The 20,774-nt window shown below is 37.7% G+C and overlaps 1 protein-coding gene across 2 annotated transcripts in view; it reads left to right on the forward strand.

The window, feature by feature from the left end:
- Nucleotides 1-20,774, forward strand: part of plcb1l (phospholipase C beta 1-like) — a 152,983-nt gene that overhangs the window by 83,985 nt on the left and 48,224 nt on the right. For both annotated transcript variants that reach the window (XM_028439660.1, XM_028439661.1), the window contains exons 6-11: nt 1,352-1,405; nt 3,988-4,063; nt 9,861-9,961; nt 10,629-10,795; nt 19,154-19,300; nt 20,377-20,534. In XM_028439660.1, coding sequence (XP_028295461.1) covers nt 1,352-1,405; nt 3,988-4,063; nt 9,861-9,961; nt 10,629-10,795; nt 19,154-19,300; nt 20,377-20,534 — 703 coding nt within the window. The remainder of the gene's footprint in view (nt 1-1,351; nt 1,406-3,987; nt 4,064-9,860; nt 9,962-10,628; nt 10,796-19,153; nt 19,301-20,376; nt 20,535-20,774) is intronic.

Genomic DNA, 20,774 nt, shown 5'->3' on the forward strand with positions numbered 1-20,774 from the left:
GATAGCAAGGAGAAACTAGCGTTTTAGTGTTTTTAAGGCTGTAGTTTATTAATGCAATGTGTTTGGTGGAATGGAGTCGACAAGTGGATTACAGCAGGGTTTTTCAACCTTGGGGTCACCTGAAATGTCTAGTAACTGATTTAAAAAAAATAAAAATAAATATATATATATATCCTGATTTTTTTATTTTTAAAATGAATTTGAAAATTCAACACACAATCTTAAACAACTCTATTCTATATTGACTTGAAGGTTTGTACAAATATTTGTCAGTTTTTAAAAAATGTATAGGGCAAAAAAAAATATGCCAATATGCTTTAGAAAGTCGATTCAGAGTGTGATTTGTACATTTGGATTTGTCATTTTTAGGTTATTAGAGAATAATGAAAATTGTGTGGACTGACGGGGGAAGGTTGGTGGAGTCATTAATTATGTATTTATTAAGTTAAGGGGCAGAAATATAAGATTTTTATTCGTCTTACTGCTCCTTTCCAATCATGAAAATATTATTTGATGTAATAATCTGCTGGTTTGCAATTTCATGAAAGGAACAATAAATAAATATATTTAAATCTGAAATATAATTATATAAAATATCATATATCATAATTTACTAATATAATGAATAATATAATGTTATGTAATGTAAATATGTATTTTTTTAAAAAAACAATTAATCTTGGCTACTCTGTGTTTGTAACACAGTACAACAAACATGATCAAAAGCTAATTCTAGAAGGAAAAGTAAAGTCTTTGGGGTCGTCTAAAATTTGTGATATTTAAATATGGCCTCGATCCAAAAAAGGTTGTAACCCACTGAATTACAGTAAAAAAAAAAAAAAAAAAACAAATCATCGGATCAATATCGTAGTAAAGCCACTTTCCTCTAGATTCTCCACTTTCTGCTCACACTTATCACATCACAGCATCAGAAACGTCTCTGATCCTTTTAACTATTTCAGTCATAGCTGACCTCTGAAGTGGACACTGTCATGGATATTAACTATTAGCCGGTGGCCACTTAAAGCCTGGCCTGTAAGGAAAGCTCCTGTTGCAGCTAAACTATTTTTAGCTCACGCTGCACTGTCTGTTACTGCTCTTACTGCTGCATGGCTTTACGCTGCCAGGGCATCAGACATCAAGGCATTAGCTACGATTCTGACTCGTCATGTAAACACTGGCTACATATTCACGGTGTGCACGGAGAGCGCAACACACGCGGCATGCAACATAAATGTGCATAATCACTGACAAACAAGGATTTACGTGTGTTTATTTTTCATGGAAATCAATGAGTTCGCAGACGAACAGCTCGTAAATGAGTTTAAGGCGTGTGCTCTGTCCAATGCAGATACACTCGGCTGAAGCTGCAGCTCAACCCCGAGGGACGAATCCCCGTCAAGAAGTAAGTCTCTCTGACTCATCCTCCTCTCCCCCGCTGCATCTCTACCCGTTTGATCAATGCACTACTTCCTCTGCCTGCCCATAGCTGACATACATCCTACTGTATTATTTCTCTTCTTCTTCTTCCTCTCCATTCTCCCCATCTCTCCTAGTTGCTTTTGGATATTTGTATGATTTCGGTTATTACACCCAGCCATTACAAAAATAACAATAAATAAAACAAACCCACGATTTCGGATATCTACAAACAATAATGATAATAAAAATAATAATGCATTGGATTTTATTTAGTGCTGTATCATAAACACTCAAAGCGCTTTACAGAATAAGGCATTATTCTTTCTCGCTACACTTAGTGGTGGTAAGCTACTATTGTAGCCACAGCTGCCCTGGGACAGACTGACGGAAGCGAGGCTGCCATAGTGCGCCATCGGCATTCATACTAGGCAATGTGCCTGAAGTGTCTTGCCCAAGGACACAATGACAGATACCACTGGGGCGACTGTCCCCCACTGTGGCACCTGGAATTCTCAGTGGTCTTCATCCAACTACTAACCAGGCCCAGACCTGCTTAGCTTCAGAGATCTAACGAGATGGGGAAATGACTGGCTGGTATGGCCAGTAATAACAAAGCTTGACACACACATGTTATTAATACTATCTTTGAGTTGTTTAATCCACGCGCATGCAAGCTCCTCCCCTCCGTCCCGCCTTTCTCAAAGCCATAGCTAGCCTGCAGGCCAACACGAGGAAAGTTGTTGCTGGTGGTCTTGAAACATGGCAGGAGAAACGCAGCAAAAACGCATCAAAAAGTCAAATTCTCTCATATGGGAACACTTGGGGTTTGATGATGAAGACCTAAAGCAAAGACGCATCACGTGCAAGAAGCATTTTGTTTTGTGCAAAAGTGAACATAATTGATTTTAGTGTTTGAAGGATTTTATTTATGCTTAAAGAATATATTTTATGTTTTTTGGTACAAAAAAGAAATCACTTTTTGGTTGACAAACAGTCGTTTGAATAATCGTGATTTCAATTATGACTAAAGTAATCGTGATTATCATTTTTTTTCTATAATCGAGCAGCCCTAGCATTTAGTGACATTCATCTTGGGGTTTGTCATCACCTGAGGCACAAGACAAGGGACTCTAGCGATAACCGCCCCTGGAGCTGCGGAGGGTTGCTGCAGGTGTTTACACAGAGATGCAGAACGACACGTAGGGAATTAACCTCCTAGCTTGGAGGACATGTCAGCTTGACTAGTGTCAGCTTGACTTTGCCCTCTCACTGAGCATATACAGTATGTGTTGGTTGATCTGCAGGGCATGAGCTTGCGAGTAATTAAAACAGGATGTGGCCAAAGGAAAACAGACATAAAGATCACGCGGTCCCTATAATGGAACAGGAGTCTGTCGTGGTAAATCACCTGTGTGCAGGCATTACATTTAGCATCTAGAGTTATAAGAACCAAAGCCAGTATGGTATGTACGCTGGAGTATATTGATGCTGTTTCTACATATCATTAGCTAATTTTAATGAGTAAAAAAGGCAGCTGGGCTATTCATGTGTGTCATTATCAGCATCATCAAAGTTGGCTGCGACAGTGGTAATGATGATGATGATGATGACGGTAATGATGTTGGAAGTCATGTCAGACGTGATAACACTGAATGCAGTTATGGATGCTCGCCTTTGTTTGCTGTGATAATAACTTTGTTGTGCAATGAGTGTGTTACTGTTTATAACCTATTGTTTGGTACAAAACAATGCAGTCGAATAGTTGTGTGTATTACAATTTTGATATATGCTGATCAGGGTTGGGGTCATGTACATTTTTCAATTACAATTCAGTTACAATTACAGTGACCAGCATTTTTCCAATTACAATTAAATTACAATTTTTTTTTCCCCTGAGACTCATTTACAACTATGTTCTCAATTACAATTGATCACAAATACACAGCCTGAAATACATGATCTAATAAAAGTTAACCTTCTTCTTGTGTTAGCTTTCCGTTAGCGTCTCTTATGATAACGGGTCCTAAATCAGCTGTAATATAGACTAAAAACTATCATCTAATTTATTTCCTATTCCTGTTAGGCTTCCTAATCAATGAAAATATAGGTTTTAATATATTTGGTGTGTGCGTCTGAGCCTTTTTTGTGTCAGTATAGCCCTAGATTTAATTTTTTTTTTTTTTTATGGTAAAATGTGGGAAAGCTTAATAAGAAACACATTTCAATAATTGACTACATATGTGTTGAAATGTATATAGAACTTAAGAATCATAATTGACAAATTTTATTGAATTTTCATGACAATTACAATTAGTCAATTATCTAAACTCAATTACAAATTCATTACAATTACAACAGCAGCAGATTTTTTTTTTTTTTTTTTTTTTTTTTTTTAACCCCAACCCTGATGCTGGTGTTATCATCATTGAGTCATTGTGTAGGAATAAACAGATCAGATCCTTAATCAATTCAGTTCACAAGCTGTCACATGTTTGAGATCAGATTTCTGTGTGCTGTTTGCTTTAGTGTTCATTCTCATATTTTTGTCTTTTTGGGTCATTACAGCATCTTCAGGATCTTCTCCTCAGACCGCAAACGAGTGGAGACTGCTTTGGAGAATTGTAACCTCCCCTCTGGCAGGGTAAGAATCTGTTTCACTGTCACTTTGTATCAAAATCAGCCGTAAAGTTATGAATATCTACCTAACGTTTTGTACTGGTTCATTTTTGTAGCCGTTCTGTTATACACTGGGCACTCTGACACTTTTCATTTGATATTTCAATGACAATATATGATAGTAGTTGGATGTGGGATGTTGATCATTGTATTCACAGCACAAGATGGCATTTCAAAGTATTTCTTAAAAAATGTATGTAACAGTAAAAATATCTTACTGTTTAAATTTGACTCGTTTTGGCAGCGCTACTTTGAAGATTTCTGGAAGACTGTAAACCACAAAAGCAATGCCAATGTGGAGATGTTCTGATTTCATGTTTTTCATCTCATTTTTCTTAAATCATTATTCAGCCCTTGTAAAGAATTTGAGGATTCCTCAGCTTTTTTCCTGCTTCTAACACATACACCTAAGAGGTGCTCTCTCACTTCCTTGAAACATCCCACCCACGAACAGGTGTCAGGTTATAAAGCAATATGTGTGATTCCTTCATGCCAGACATGAGCCACTGGCTCCATCTAATTTTGTGTGTGGCCCCCAGAGGAAATCCCCCCAAAAATTGTAATACAAGAATTTGGAAGTAATATGAAGTGCAACACAATACACAAAATAACTCCAAAAACAATCAAAAAAGAGAAACATTCACAAAATGTCAACAAAATAGAAAACAAAAACATCAAAAGATTCCAAAATACATAAAATTACTTAAAAAACATACAGAATGACAACAAAGCAATGCAAAATAACCACTTAAACACTCAAAATGCCAACTAAACTACACAAAAAGGACAGAAATATACACAAAACAATGGTGGCACATACAAATAAAAGCTGCTATACTTAATTAGCATCTACTTAGCTCTGCAAACTCTTAATAACTTCCATAAACGTAGAACATCATCCAAGTGAACAGGCTGCTAAGAGGAATATTTCAGTCTATAAAGATTCAACTTTATTGTCAAGATTGTTTTATAACACAACCAAATAAACATGGATGTTTAAAATAAAAATATGAATGTGTGAAATACTTTAACAGTGCAGTGTTGGATGCATAAAAGCAAGGAATCTCTGTCTGTCTGTCTGTCTGTCTGTGATGATGTCATCACTGTAGAGAGTGATGATGTCCAAATTTTGCAGAAGTTTCATAGTGATGATGTAATCAGTGCCAGCTGGGAGCAAATACAATTTTCAAGGGGGCGCTATTGAGTCATTTTGACCTTCACATGTCCAAATCCCCCGAAATATAAAATTTTTCCCCAGTTTTTGAACATGTTTAGGCCCTCAAAAATGCAGTCACTTTTTTGTAAGAGGAATAATAATAAAACGTGGTGCATTACAATACGGTCTTATGCACCATTGTGCTCGGGCCCTAAATATTCTGAAAATAACTTGAACAACACAAAAAAATGACAACAAAATGTACAAAAATGAGAGAAAAATACACTAAATCTCTCCAGAGACATACAAAATAAAAACCAAATATGACCACACAAAAAGGCAACACAGACCTAACCTTTGTTATTCCTGTATTAATGCTCAGATTGGTCATTATTCTAAATGCAGACATGAATGATGATAATGTGGCCCTTAGATCAGACTGTCACACATTTGTGTCAACTGATCCACCCACCAATCCATCCATTCATCGTGAATAGAAATTTAAAAAAACATTGATTAATGTACCCAAGTTTGTACTTTACACATATACATCATATATAAAGTATGTAGGCACCAAGCAATAAGTGACATATCAGTCCCTGCAGGATTTCCTCTTTCAAATTTCATTAAATTTGTTACCAATTTTTATTTAATTTGTGGAAATTGTGTTAAATAATTGCAGGAAAATTGACTTTTTTGAACAATTTTAAATTTAAAATGGGGAAAAAACATGGGAAATTTGTGTATTTAGATATCTGAGCTGATTTATCTACAACTGAATTATTTGGTAATCTGGACAATAATTTATATTTTTTCTCCTGCAGGCTGAATTTGATGGTCTAAAGGGCCAGATTTGGGCTGTAGGGCTTCGTTGTATATGATATTACATTATTATGTTTTTTAAATGTGCAGGAATAGGGGGCACATGGCTTCAGGTTAAATGTCTGAAGGGGTACGGGACTGTGAAAAGTTTGGGAACCGCTGTTCCAACACATTCCCTTTTATTATCTTTCCAGAAAGCTTCTAAAAGCAGATTTGTTTGTTTTTGGGTCTTAGAACTGATGTGGGGTTAGTCGTATATACGAATAAAATCTGTGAGAACCAAAAAACAAGCTGTTTCATCTTTAGCGGGATAGAAACAGTACTCCAAAACGTTATACAGAATTTATTCAAAAAATCACAAAGAGGTTTGGGAATAAGGAAACATTCCCTGATTCTGCACTGAACACATGCTACAGCATATGGATCAGAGAAGTGGTTCAGTGTTAGGGAGGCACATAATGAATTGCTTCTTAATACAAACAGAATGAACACGCACAGACAGAATACATTTGCTCACAGAACAGGCTCTACATAATTAGCAGAAGGAGAGAGCCAGAGCAGGAGGTAAAACGTGTTGCTGTCTGGACGTCTGCAGGGATTTGCTCTTATTCTGTTGCCGAGTAATTACGGCTAAATGGTATTGCTTTTAATCCCTCAAACATACACAGTCTCACAGGCAAAGGCATGTAGACAACAAAGCTCCCACCAAGGTCTTTTCAATGACTCGATGATCTTCACACAGGCTTGACCTGCGTCTCCTTCCCCTGGTGCATCCTCCTTCACCTCCTTTTCTTCCCACTTCATCTGATCATACTGTGCTTTTGGCTGTTACTGCTTTGTGCACCTTTGTTTTGATAGCTTCGAGGGCTCAATAAGAGTCACTCTGTAAACTGCAACAAAGCATTTGCTGCTCAAGGTTTCAATGGCATTGAGTCAACAAGGCAGTGGATGGTTTAAGGTCTGTACAATAATGGGATGGACAGGTGTTTAACACATTTCATTTGCACAAGGACGTCTATCTGATATTTTCCAATATTTTTTCGTCATTATGTCGAAGCAGCAGAAGATAAGCACAAAACAAATCCTGCGCATATTTAAGCTGATTACCCTTCAAACAGCATCAACTGCATCAGCTCTTGCACACAGCTTTTAAAGGAACACAAATCTTAGAAATCCCCTCACATCCTTTGTTTTAATTGGTCTCGTAAAATGTAAAACTGCTTGCTTAGGATTTGTAAATTGTACTTGAATTTAACCGTGTAAGTCACAAGTGTGATGGTGGTAAAGTCTGTTTGTGCATATATATATATATATATTATTCTTTTCAAATTTAAAGACAACACACAATCTTAAACTACTATTCTATACTTTAAATGCAGGCGTACGTTGGCTTAGTGGTTAGTACGTCTGCCTTACAGCAAGAAAAGAAGGTCCTGGGTTCAAGAACTAAGGAGGCTATATTAAAAAAAAAAAAAAAAAAAAAAAAAAATTTTACACTTTTATATACAATGATGTCTGTGACTTGCATTTCATAAATAAAATTATAAAAAAAATAAATAAATTTAAAAAAAGAACTGGGGTGGACAGTGTATTAGTTTCCTCCGGCTACTTTGACTTCCTCCCACAATCCAAAAACACGACTGTTAGGTTGTTTGGAGTCTCTATATTGCCCATAGGAGTGAATGTGATTGTGAGTGGTGTGACTGCCTATGTGTTGCCCTGCGATGGACTGGCGCCCTGTCCAGGCTGTAACCCACCTAGCGCCCAGTGTGAGCTGGAGATGGGCACCGGCAAACCCCCACACCCCTGAAAAACAGGTTGAAACAGGTCCAAAAATGGATGGATGGATGGATAAAATGCAGTATAAAAAAATATGAGCTGGTGCATTTTAACTAATCCTGACTATTCTGTATTTGTAACACAATGTAAAAAAAAAAAAAAAAAAAAAGATTCTCATAAAAAATGAATTCTAGCAACAAAAAAAAAAAAGTGTTTTCAGGGTTGCCAGAATTTTGTAATATCAAAATGGGGTCACGATCCAAAAAAGATTGGGAGCCACTTCCCTAATCCCTGCATTTCCTTAAAGACATACATGTCTGACAACAATAGATGGCCGTACTCTGTTGCACTGCAAGACCATTTTCTTCCAAAGTGCTAATTGCTTGCTTTTCCGATCACTTTGGTTCTCCTCAACTTTGGCCCTTGTGCTTCCTCTGTAAAGAATATAATCAGTTATTGTATCACATCAGTCAAAACTCAAAGTCTGAAATCCTCATCTGAGAGAGAGCCGATGGAGTAAATCTCTCTTGTGTCTTGTGTTTGGCTCGTTTTTCTCACCCATTTTAATCATCCTATAGACTAATGTTTCATCTCAACCCAAACAGGAACCTGACAGTTATTAATAAGGTTTTTTTGGTTGATCATAAAAGTGACTGTGATTCCATAAAACACTTTACACTGACAAAATTAAATTATCTTGGTGTGACATAATGGGTTTAGTTGCATTCCACAATTTATGAAATGTTCACAGCACTGTATACGTTTGGTCAAATAGACTATTATATGTATTTTCACTTAGTTTGATTAAATCTCACATTTTCTTAAGATTTGAATTACTCATAAAAAGTAACTCATTACTAGTTACTTTTGGATATTGTAGTGAGATTACTATAGAGATACACGGACATAGCCATAGCCAAAACATCACACTGTCTGTCTGCATAGTGTTTTTGGATTGATTGATTATTGGTCATTTCTACTTTATTAATCCCACAACATGGAAATTCACTTGCTAAGCCTCAAAGAAATAAAAAAGTTAAATACAGAATAAGTATCAATTAAATATTCATGAATATAAATATGCGATAAGTGGAGGCCTTGCATAAAATTATATTATAACTTTGTTACCCAAAAAACAAGTGTTATTGTTTGGACCCTTGCATATTATAATATATTACAAAACCCTAATTATAATTTATCAGTACTAATTCAGTAATTAGGTGTTCTTGTTTTAATCTTAGCTATCTTACAATCCACACTTCACAGGCGTCCTATTACTATTCAATTCAATTCAGCAAATTACAAGAATGTCATCTTAATACGCTTATCAAAATATAAAATTATGCCAACAAAATCCACATGAACGAGCATTTAGTGAAAGTGGGAAGAAACAACTTCCTTTTAACAGGAATACATCTCCAGCAGAACCAGGTTCAGAGGTGGCAGCCATCTGCTGTGACTGGTTGGGGTTAGTGGACAGAAGGACCAACAGAACAGGATAGAGAGATAGAACATCAGAGTGTTCCAGACTAGTTGAGCTGTGAACCACAAATCAGGAACTTCCATCATCAGCTTCACGACACCCGAAACAGAGCAGAGAGAGAAGGGTGAGGAGAAAGCACTGACTGCAGAAAAACATGATACGTTATAATCAAGTCAGCCTGCCTTGGCCTTGGGCCTCACTCCCAGTGGCATAGACAATACTTATTATAAAGGTGACTAATCTCTTCCCGTTTATTGGTAAGCTAACAAAGACTCCGAGTCCAAGGTCTGTAAATGCGACCGTTTACAGACGAGCCCATGTCCGCTCTCGCGGTTCGGTTATGTTATGATTCAGTCCTGTTTATGATGATTGTAAATCATAACCTGCTACATCAGAATTTCAATCTCTTCCCGTTTATTGAACCAGTAAATGTGACCGTTTACAGACGAGCCCATGTCCGCTCGTGATGTCATGTTATGATTATGGATAAACATGGATATATTTCATATCATTGTGTTGCAGAGTGACTCCATTCCTCAAGAGGATTTCACGCCAGAGGTCTACAACATGTTTTTGAGCAACATCTGCCCTCGATCTGAACTGGACCACATCTTCGCTGATATGTAAGACGTGTTTTTGTTCACATTCATATCAACAGATTATCACTTAGCGTTAAAACAATAAAAACGTTTTCTCTCCTTGGAAAACTTCTTTGAGTTGACGCTATAGAAATTTGATTTATTATTATTATATTTGATTTTTTTAATAAATTAATTATATATGAGATTTTAGTAATTCAGACCACCAGCCTTATAGAGTACAGTTTAACAGCTTTAAAGCATCTGCCCTCACATGGAAGCCTGTTATTATGGGAACGTGCACAGCGATGAACCTGGGTTGAAGTCTTTAGCCTGGCTGTGTTGCTCCCTCTGCTCCAGATGTAAAACTACACCATGGCCCAGGGGTACCATCTACTGAGGCAGCACGCCAGTGTGACCGATACAACCTAGAGTTATAAATCTAGATTTTATTCTCAGTTAAGTGGGATGACATGAGAGCTGGGAGGATATGGAGAAAGTGATTTACCCTGCAGTCGGAGATATGAAAGCTGTTTTAATGAAATCTGAAAATTTACTCAACACTTTTAATCATTTGATTGCAGCGCTTCCCTTCCATCATCTCCTTCTCTCCGCTTCATGTTTCTATAAAGGATCTATCTGTCCTTTCTTATAACTATATCAATATCCTTTTGCTATATTGCTAACATTTACTGTGTTCTTTTCTTCTCAGTGGAGCCAAGAGTCGACCATTCCTCACAGTGGAGCAGATGACAGAGTTCATTAACTGTAAACAGAGAGACCCCCGTCTGAACGAGATACTTTACCCCCCTCTCAAACCGGAGCAGGTTCAGCTACTGGTGGACAAATATGAACCCAACGCTTCACTGGCACAGAACGGTCAGTGACTCGTGTTTTTGTCAAACAAGCCCTGACACACCAACAAACCAATATGTACACGTAAACATGATCACACACAACAAAATCGAAATAGTCTGCGCAACTGGGTAGTTAGCTCCCAGTTTTAATTGAACTTACACCAAAAAACGTGAAGTTTTGGGCTGGACGGCCTTCATCAGACATAATGATTCATCATTCATGGCTGATGAGCTAACTACGCAGTTGTGCGGACTTTTTTTCATTGCATCTGTTGGCTTTTTTGATCCAGCACACTGCTTTCAGAGGGATGTGCATGTTTTTATTGATTGTGCTACAAAATCTAAATAGTGTAATAAAAACTGGTAATGAAACACCTGAATTTCTATAAAAACAAGTCACAAATAAGTTTTTGCTCTTTCGCGAGGAGGAATTTCAGACGTTTCGATATTGAAATGCGTCGTAATTACACATCACAGAACGTGACGTACTTGGTCACATGACCACTTCGTTCAGAGAAAGAAGGTATGGACAGAAGAGGAGGTCATGACACTTCTTAGCATTATACCTAAAAATGATTACGGCCATGGTAGACAGCAAACAACAACGGAATGCAGTGTGTTCTAAGGAGGTTTAGAGCGTCCATCTTCCTGCAGCGAAGTCTCATGGGATGAGATTTCACTGGACTTATGAGACACCTGCCCAAAACAATCTTGCATGGAAACACGTTTCTTTGTCGACATTTAGAAATATTGCTTTTATTTTGCAAAAAAAAAACTGTATTATAAATGCACAGCTAATGATAACTTTAATGTCTGCAAGATTTGCGGTCATTTAAATGATAGCTATGGGAACTGAACGTGTTTACAGCCCTTTAATTAAAAGCTGAAACCTGACATTTTGAAATTGTGATACGTGAGTATTAAAGGCTGCTGCAGCAGGCGACTTCACTACGCTAACGCCTTCTTTCCAAACGTAAATTTCAGCAGCATTTCTTTGTTTAAACAATTAAAAGTTTACTAAATATTAATACAGTGTTCCACAGTTAGTAACAGTGTTTTGTGCATTTTTTGTTTATCGTCCAATCTTGGACAATTGGAGTAGGTCATGCCCCAACGTGCTTTTAACCCTTAAGAAAAGAGAAAATAAAAAAGATGGGACATTTTGTTAACGCCATGTTTTCATTTCATATGTACTTCTTCATATATTAATATTCAGACACTGACTCATACCTGTCAAGTTTTGGATTTGAAAATTTGTCAAATTTTTTTGGCACTCGCTACGAGCCGTCCCACCACCCCAACCAAGCTCCAGTATCCCTTATATTTTTAAGACAGGTGTACAATAAATCTAAAATAGCCACTTGTCAACCACTTACTAAATACAGTTAGTTAATTAAATTATAATATAGCCTAAATTAAAACATAAAAGGGTATATGAAGCACATTTTTTAAATGAATATACTTCATATAAAAGTCAAAACATTGCATATTTACTGTTAATTTCACATTGTTTGACTTTAAGTTGGACATTTACATTGTATTTTCATTATATATATATATATATATGGCAAGCCGTTTAGGAAATTAAATATATATTTATTGACTCTGGGAATATATGGATTAAATTAAAAGTCTGAATACATACATATATGCAGTATACTGTATATGCCACCCAGACCACTTCAGGTGGCAGTTCTCGCGAGGCTAGTGACAGCGTTCAGTTTGGTGAAGCAGAGGAATGTTTTTATGTATTTATAATTAGTATTACATTATAATACATTGGATATTTACAGGATAATACTAATACGGTAGGATGGCGGGAAAAAGGAGTAAAATACAGTAGTTTCTCAGCCAAAACGGGAGACTTGACAGACTAGCATAGCTGTAAAATAAATACATTAAAATGCTTGACTATGCTGTATATTTTGGAAAACCAACAAACAAATTTCAGTTAGATGATTTCTTCTGTGTAAAAAAAAAGCTGTAAAACTAAACTTCCTGTTAGGGTTACGTCCTCGTTTTGTTATAAAGCTGATGCTCTCCTCCTTGAATGTGCACTCAGTCTTATTTCATCACTGCGGTCCCTGTGCTTTGGGGTTAAATGGATTGGACACTCGCTAACAGTAAGATGAACGTAGTCTGACAGCTGTGGAGCTGAGGAGTTAACCCGAGGACGTCTGATGTATAAGTGTGACCTGTTGGCAGCTCAGAGGCAGCTCATCTGTTTAAGGGTTAAACGTGTCATTTCCTTTTTCCATGAATTGATCCGCTAGTTATTTATAGATAAATGTAATGATCATGCAATCATTTTATACAGAATTAAGGCACATGCACTGCAGTGGCATATCTCTGTAAATGATAGATGTGGTTATCATTTTGATATTTACCAGACTGTTTCCTCAATTGGCAATAAATATGCAAAATAACCTTCACGTGCATGCACATTCGTTAGTTTGTTTCTTCTTGAATTCATTTACAAATGATTTCATTGTTTGTGCATGCATGTGTTATTTCTCCCATTATCTGAGGCCAAATTCTGAATACGACCTCTAATAAATCAGCTTTTAGCGGCTGTCAAGGCATTTTACCTGCAGGTTAACTAGAAATAAATAAAAGGGTTTGTTGACAGCAGATGACGCTGCTACATTACAGTAAATCTGCATCTACTTACTGTATAATAATAATTTCACTTCCTATAACTAGCTGCTTTTAGACCTTTTAATCTTTGCTGCCTTTGTGCTGTACAATTTCACAAACGTGACTTCAGCAGTAAATAGCTGTAGCAGTATAGTTAGGTGCTAATGGAGTCACAGTTCCTGCTGATGGTCAATTACTGGTGTGACATATCCCGCCGGGCTGACAGAAAAAGTCAGACCAACAAACAAACGGAGTTAGATTTCAGCCCAAAGCACAAATTGCCAAAAAAAAAAAAAGAAAATGTACCAATATCACAAAATAAAAACAATATAAAAAGGAAGGTAAGCCTTGCACGACTTGCTACAAGACACAAATAAAAAACTAGAAAGCACTCCTTATCCCATTTTGGTTATTTCCTGATAATATAATGAAAATGAATCCACTGGTTTTTGAGCTAGGCTGTCACAGTCAAATATATAAACACTGGTTTAAACAGACTACACAAAGATATCATCAATTATTACACAATGGTACAATAGAAAATTGGGTGAAAACCAAAATTAAAAAAAACTGCAGCAGTCTAACGCTTCTTGGCCTAGGCCATTATTTAAACCAGTATTCCTCAAATGGGGGTACGTGTACCAATGACACTACAGGGGGTACTTGAGAGAGACAGAGAGGGGAAAATTAACAAATGAAAGCATTAAAAATTCGGGATTTTATGTTTATTTTTAGTTAACAATGATAATAATACTAAAAACGAAAACAAAAACACACAAAATGAGAGAAAAATATACTGAACAATAAAAAGAACAGTCAAACAACCAAAAAAAATACGGAAAACGACACCAAAAACACACACACACAAAGAGAGAAAAACACTGCTACCAGCAACACACAAAACAACAACAAAGACACACTAAGAGAGAGAAAAAGACACAAGATCATTACAAAATAAACAAAAATAACAGAGAAACATACAAAACAACACCAATAACACACACACTGAGAGATAATTATTCAAATAATACCAACAACACACAAAATGAGAGAAAAATATACTAAAAATGAAAAAGAACAGACAAACAACAACAGAATACACAAAATTACACCAAAAACACAAGAAAAAAAATCTTGATTGAACATGAACTGAAAATACTAGGATCAGTTTTGGTCCCACATCAGGAGAATTAAATCTATTCAGGAAGCCTAAATACTTTTTCTTTCCACCTATTTACATAATATGATTCTTTAAAATCTGTGTTATCACTGTTTCATCCATCATTATCCTATAGGTGTTGTTTCATTGTATTCTGAGCAAAATGCTGTTGTCGCACAATGGGGGGGTTCCTGGATTCAAAACTAAGAGAAAGGGGTGCTTGAGAACAAAAAAACGTTTGAGAACCACTAATTTAAACCATTGTTTTAATTCACTATATTGTATTTGATTAAAAAAATCACAGCCTCCTAAATCCAGAAGAACATTCTAATAACCTGTGAGGTTGTCTGGAGTTGGCGCTCTGATCACAGGGTCGTTATTTTGTATTCATCCTGTTCCAGGCTTTCTGGAAGCATGCCCTTCCCTGTCCCAGTGACAGATTTGCCCATGTGAAGTATTAATCTTCCCTGAGGAAATGCAGCCATCTGCTCTGTAGAAAGGTCCAGAGCTCCCCATGCCACCTTCACGCACACACTTCTTTTTCCTCAAGGACATGCATGAATAAGTGAACAACATTTAAACTGCATGTTCGCAGCAGCTGAGATGCAATCTCTTAGATCCTGTTTCAATGTGGAAAGTAAATGTGTTGCACTGCTCACAGTATATCTCTCTCTCTCTCTCTCTCTCACTCTCTCTCTCTCTACTATATTGACATACTAAGACATTTGGAGTTTTATAAAGCCAAGCTGGTTGGCTGCCATCACATTTCTACAATCGGTAAAAAAAAAAGCCTTTCTCTTCATGTTTTCCTCAGTATGGCTGTTATGACAGTTCCCACTGAAGTATTCTTCCAAGTTTCCCAAGATGCATTTTGAACCTACAATGACAAAAACCTGAAGCACACTGAGGTTAAATACAGTATCTCTGTTAATTCTCCACCTTTGAAAGTTCTGCAAGCATTTTAAGTGAGAAAGTGACTAAGTAGAATATCAACATATGGTCATTTGATTCATAAAAACCTGTGGAAAAACATTTATTGCTGACATTTCAGAGACCCACCATTTGTGCTACTGATCAAACTTCCGGTTAATTTCAGAATAAGAGCCTTTTTTACAAAAGGGGTGAATAACTATTGGAAGACAAGAAGAGATGCTCTTGTTTTGAACAGGAGATGTTTGATTTTTAGCTTGTAGACAGTCCCAGGATGATTCTACATTCAGCTCGCAATGCATCATGGGTCAGTTAGATATGATAGTGTGCCCACCGTGCAACAATTAAAAATGTCCTGATATAGTATACATCTCGCATACTCAATCTTTTCATACTGTCTAATGCAGTGGTTCTAGAACCTTTTAGGCTCAAGTCCCTCCTTTGTCTTATTTCTGAATCCAAGTCCCCCCTTTGTCTGATTACAACATTTTGCTTAGAAAACGATTTAAAAACAGCTATAGAGCACAATAATGGAATGAAGGAGTGATGACACATTTTCTGTAAATAAGTGGAAACAAACAGTATTTAATGCAGTGGGTTACAACCTTTTTTGGATCATGACCCTATTTTGATATCAAGATTTTAGTTAGTTTTTGATCATGGTTGAGCTCAGATATTTTTTTGAAATTTAGCTTGACTACAATTTCCATTTCACAAAGTGAAAGTATAGAAATACTGTTGTTTTTATTTAAAAAAAAAAAAAAAAAAAAAAAATGTACATTTGCAAAAATCTATTTACATTTTTCAGAAATTTCAGGCGACCCCACATGGGTCCCGACCCCAAAGGTTGAAAAACAATGAGTTAGTGGCTACTGAATAGATTTATTGCTGTTATTCAATCATTTCCGGTCATCTCACGCCTGTGGTGGGACCAAGACTGACACTTCATTTGTTAGTTTTCTACTCTCTCTCACTCTCTCTCTGTCATGTACCCCCTGCAGTGCCACTGCGTACCCCTAGGGGTACACCTACCCCCATTTGAGAAACACTGATCTAATGTGAACGCACTACATATTAATTTTGACGTCAGACTTAGTATGAGTTAGTGTGCGATTTCGAACACAGCCTCTGTCTCAACTGAAGCCTTACATTAAAGAAATACTGAACTGTGACATGTGCATACCTTTAAAATCAGCTTTTTGCTGAATAAGCGCTCTCCATTAACACCTGTAAGATCTCACTCATCTGCACGCAGCATCTGCTGTTTTCATGTCTGGAGATTTCAGAGGGAGACTTGGGATGTAAGTGATGCAAAGTATTGACCTTAACTTGGAAAAAGGCTCCCAGGAATCAGCAGGGAGTAAAGACGCAGAGTTTGTTCTGAACTCGGAAGCTTGCGTGTCACAGACAGAGGCAATTAGTCCTGCAACTCTGCAGAGGGCAGCGCCGCATTAATTAACATAAAGTGGCCAGAGGGACCTGCTGTACTAGTCAAGCTTGCATCACTTAGCATATTTTGCATAACGTCAAGTATGTGTGCGTGTGCGTGGAGGAGGTGCTTTGGCGTGGCTTGATTATAGAACGTAGATCATTCAGGCTGTGATTTGACATCAGTCCTGGAAGCTCAAAAGTGGGAAATGGGAACTTTTTTGACAGATTGTTGCTTTTTTTTTCGTGCAGGTTACAGCACGGAGAGTAGCTCAGCAATGACAGCCATAATTTTGACAAACAATCAAACCAGAAGGGGCTTACAAGAGCAGTTCATCTCCATCACCGTTGTATTATATATGAACTGTGTGTGTGATTGTACCAGGCTATTGATTATAGAGAAATGAGGTCGAAACTGCTTCTGTGTAAATGTTCAAGCGATTGTAAAGAAATGTCAGCAAACCCTTCAGGGCGCTCTAACAACAAGAGACAGTTTAAGTGATGAATGCTCTTTGTAACAAGATTTCAGAGTGAACGTTACCTCAGTGAGAAAAATCTTTGAGATTATTTGTACAAACCGTCCAATGGGCACTCAACTGGGTTTAACTCAACTTAGGTTAAGGGCCACATACAACCCAGTTTCATCTAAAAATCTGTTTTTGTGAAGGAAAAAAAAGCACCAATTCAAAATTGTGGTGCCCTGTTTTTGCACGTTGACATGTAAGTAATACAACATTGTGAATGTTAAGCAATTAATCAAAATCACTTGAATTTGCAACTCATTTTCTCAACTTGCCACAATTCTCTGGGCTAATTTGCGAGGATTTTTCAGGTTTTTGAGAAAAAAAAATGTGGGATCATTTTTACCCATCATATTTTAGGAGAAGTTTTATTAAATTTAGGAACATTGGAAAGAGTGAGAAATCTACAACTTACTGTTTACGGTGATTTACAAGGCAAGGCAAATTTGTTTGTATCGCGCATTTCAAACACAAGGCAATTCAATGTGCTTTATATAAATAATCTGTGCAACAGAAAACAATTAACAGTAAAAACATTAAATCAACTATAATATGATTAAAAATCTCCCTCTCAGTCACACGCAGTAGAGAAAAATAGAGCCTTTAACTTGGATTTAAAAATGTTCATATTGCTGACTTCAGCTCTGTTGGCAGTTTGTTCCACTTCTTTGCAGCATAACAACTAAAAGCAGCATCGCATGTTTGCTCTGAACTCTGGGCTCAACAATCTGACCTGTGCTCATAGATCTGAGAGATACAAAAGTCACGTTTTTTCTGTAAATTAGATACTCAGGGGAACATAACGGTATAACGGACTCTGATAGTAAGTAAGGCTTATTGCATGGGTGACATTGATGCTATACTCTGGGGGGCTCGGCCGGTGCGCCTGGGGGCTGGTGGGGTGACTTGCAGCGTCCCCTTGGTGCCTCAGGCGGCTGGGGATGTGGCCGTCGTCCTTGGGGGGGCTGCTGCCGGTGCTGCTTCTGTTAACTACCCTGACTCCCTCTTCCCTGTTCCCTTCCCCCTCACCTCGGTGTAACACTGCCCTTTCTTTTTATATCCTCCCTTTAATAAAGTGTTTCTTATCCTTCTTTACGGAGGGCTGGTGATGGTCACAATTATGCAATAAAATATATTCATGTATTTAATTGCACTAACAAAACATGCATTGCTTTCTTTAAAAGATTGCACTTCATGTAGTGTTGACCTTCGACAGCACGTACAGACAAAGTAAAAAAGTAACTAACTGTGGCGGTCAAATTTGGTCCACGAGCCTTGAGTTTGACATGTGATGTAGGTCAAAAATCATGGTTCTCGCTGACCACCATGTGCTATACAGACAGTTTTTATTCAAATCCCTTAAACAAGATGGCGTCTAAAGTTTAGTAAAGACAAAAAACGGCACGTTGAAGAAATCTGTTAACACTTCATAACTTTTTACACTTCTTTTGCTCAATGCATATCTCTAATTTATGTAAAATCAAACCAGAGGACGTGCACTAATGATTAGCAGTTAGAAATACATCCAAAATGTAATCACAATATAGAAACCTATTAACCGGTCTCGGCTCTGGGAGCTGTGTTTTAGCGGAGAAGTGCCCTGAGTATTTAAGCTGACGTGATGAAAAAATCACATAATCATGAACTGACTTTACATATTACATAATTATGGTCTTGACAAGTACACGGTCTTGTGTTCCTATAGGTCAGATCTCTTTGGAAGGTCTTGCCGGGTACCTGAGTGGAGAAGAAAACAGCATCATTCCACCTGAGAAGCTGGACCAGAGTGAAGACATGACCTATCCTCTCTCCCACTACTTCATCAACTCCTCACACAACACATACCTCACAGGTACACACTCCCAAAGCCCTGCGTAGCATTTCTCTACATCTGTTATTTTTAAGCGTGTAATCAAAGTTGAGCAGATTTTATTCGCTCACTGATTGCACAGGTGCGTCACTCGTTCATTCACGAACACAATTAATAGTCGCACAAGTGAATGCACTCGTCTTTATACCTCACAGGTCGGTCAATCAAATGCACCGGTGCATGTCAGGCTCTCCTTCCTGTGAGGTTATCAAATCGAGTCATGCCACGAGACTCAATTCATTGATATTCATGAGTTAAATATTGTGTTGGACTGGTAGTCACAGTAACTGGTTCCCAGCAGTGCATCATAAGCGTGGCTGGTGTAATACGGAGGCTTTTTTCTATTCAAAGGGTATTAGGATTCATCTATTCAAATCTATTCTGGAGCAAACTGGGGGAACATTGGATCTTTGGAGGTAATGGGATTTTTTCACTGATGGGAGAAATTGAATTTCTGTAATAGAACATCATTTAAAATCTTTAGGCTGAAAAAAAAAGTTTAGCAATTTTAGAGAGGTATGCCCCTGATTTTCCCCCACAGAGGTGAGGTGAAGTATACAGGATATGCTGACAGAAGCATGTTTGGCTCAATAATTTAAGGTTATGTAATATTCTGGATCTCATTGATCTACAGCATTGGAAAAAGCAATTTTTCTTTCCATGTACTGCACCTTTTTTTCCCCCAGTAGACCGAGCGACTAATGGATTAGAGAAGCAACGTCAATCAAAATAAGAAACAGTAAAGGAATGAAATGAGGGAGAAACGACTGACGCACTGAAGTGAGACCACAGTTCTGCCTCTCACTTCGACACTGTTCCACTTGTGTTGCAGGAAGGCACGCCGCTAATGTGAAGAGATAATTGCTTCGCTAATAGTGACGGGGTGTTGAGATATGCTTGTTTAGATAAAGACATTTCCATTGTTTCTCCTGCAGGTTAGCAACAAATAGGTGTAAAGGGTTCTTGTAAAGCGGGAGGACATGCTTCATCGCCGTAGCATGAGCACAAATCTGAAGGGCTTGTTTTTTTTTTTTTTGCATATGAATGTTGTTGTTCAGCTGGCCAGCTCGCAGGCAACTCATCAGTGGAGATGTACAAGCAGGTCCTCCTGGCCGGCTGCCGCTGCATTGAACTGGACTGCTGGAAGGGTCGCACCACTGAAGAAGAACCGGTCATTACCCACGGCTTCACCATGACGACGGAAATCTCCTTCAAGGTAGCACAATGAGAGGAGAGTGAGGGGGTTAGAGGTGACATCTTTGATGGAGGGAGGGGGGGGGGTTGATGATGAGGAGTTGAAGGCGGAGGAAGAGGCTGTAAAGTGTTTCTCAGAAGATGCATTTTATTGTCTTTGCGGACACAGGGTGGGGGATGCAGGGAAACAGAACAGGCTGGGAGATGATGTAATGCACGATTGGTGCACATGAGTCATCCTTTGATTGGGACAGTAGCAGAC

Source organism: Gouania willdenowi, chromosome 24, assembly GCF_900634775.1.
Source record: "Gouania willdenowi chromosome 24, fGouWil2.1, whole genome shotgun sequence".
Classification (NCBI taxonomy): Eukaryota; Metazoa; Chordata; class Actinopteri; order Blenniiformes; family Gobiesocidae; genus Gouania; species Gouania willdenowi.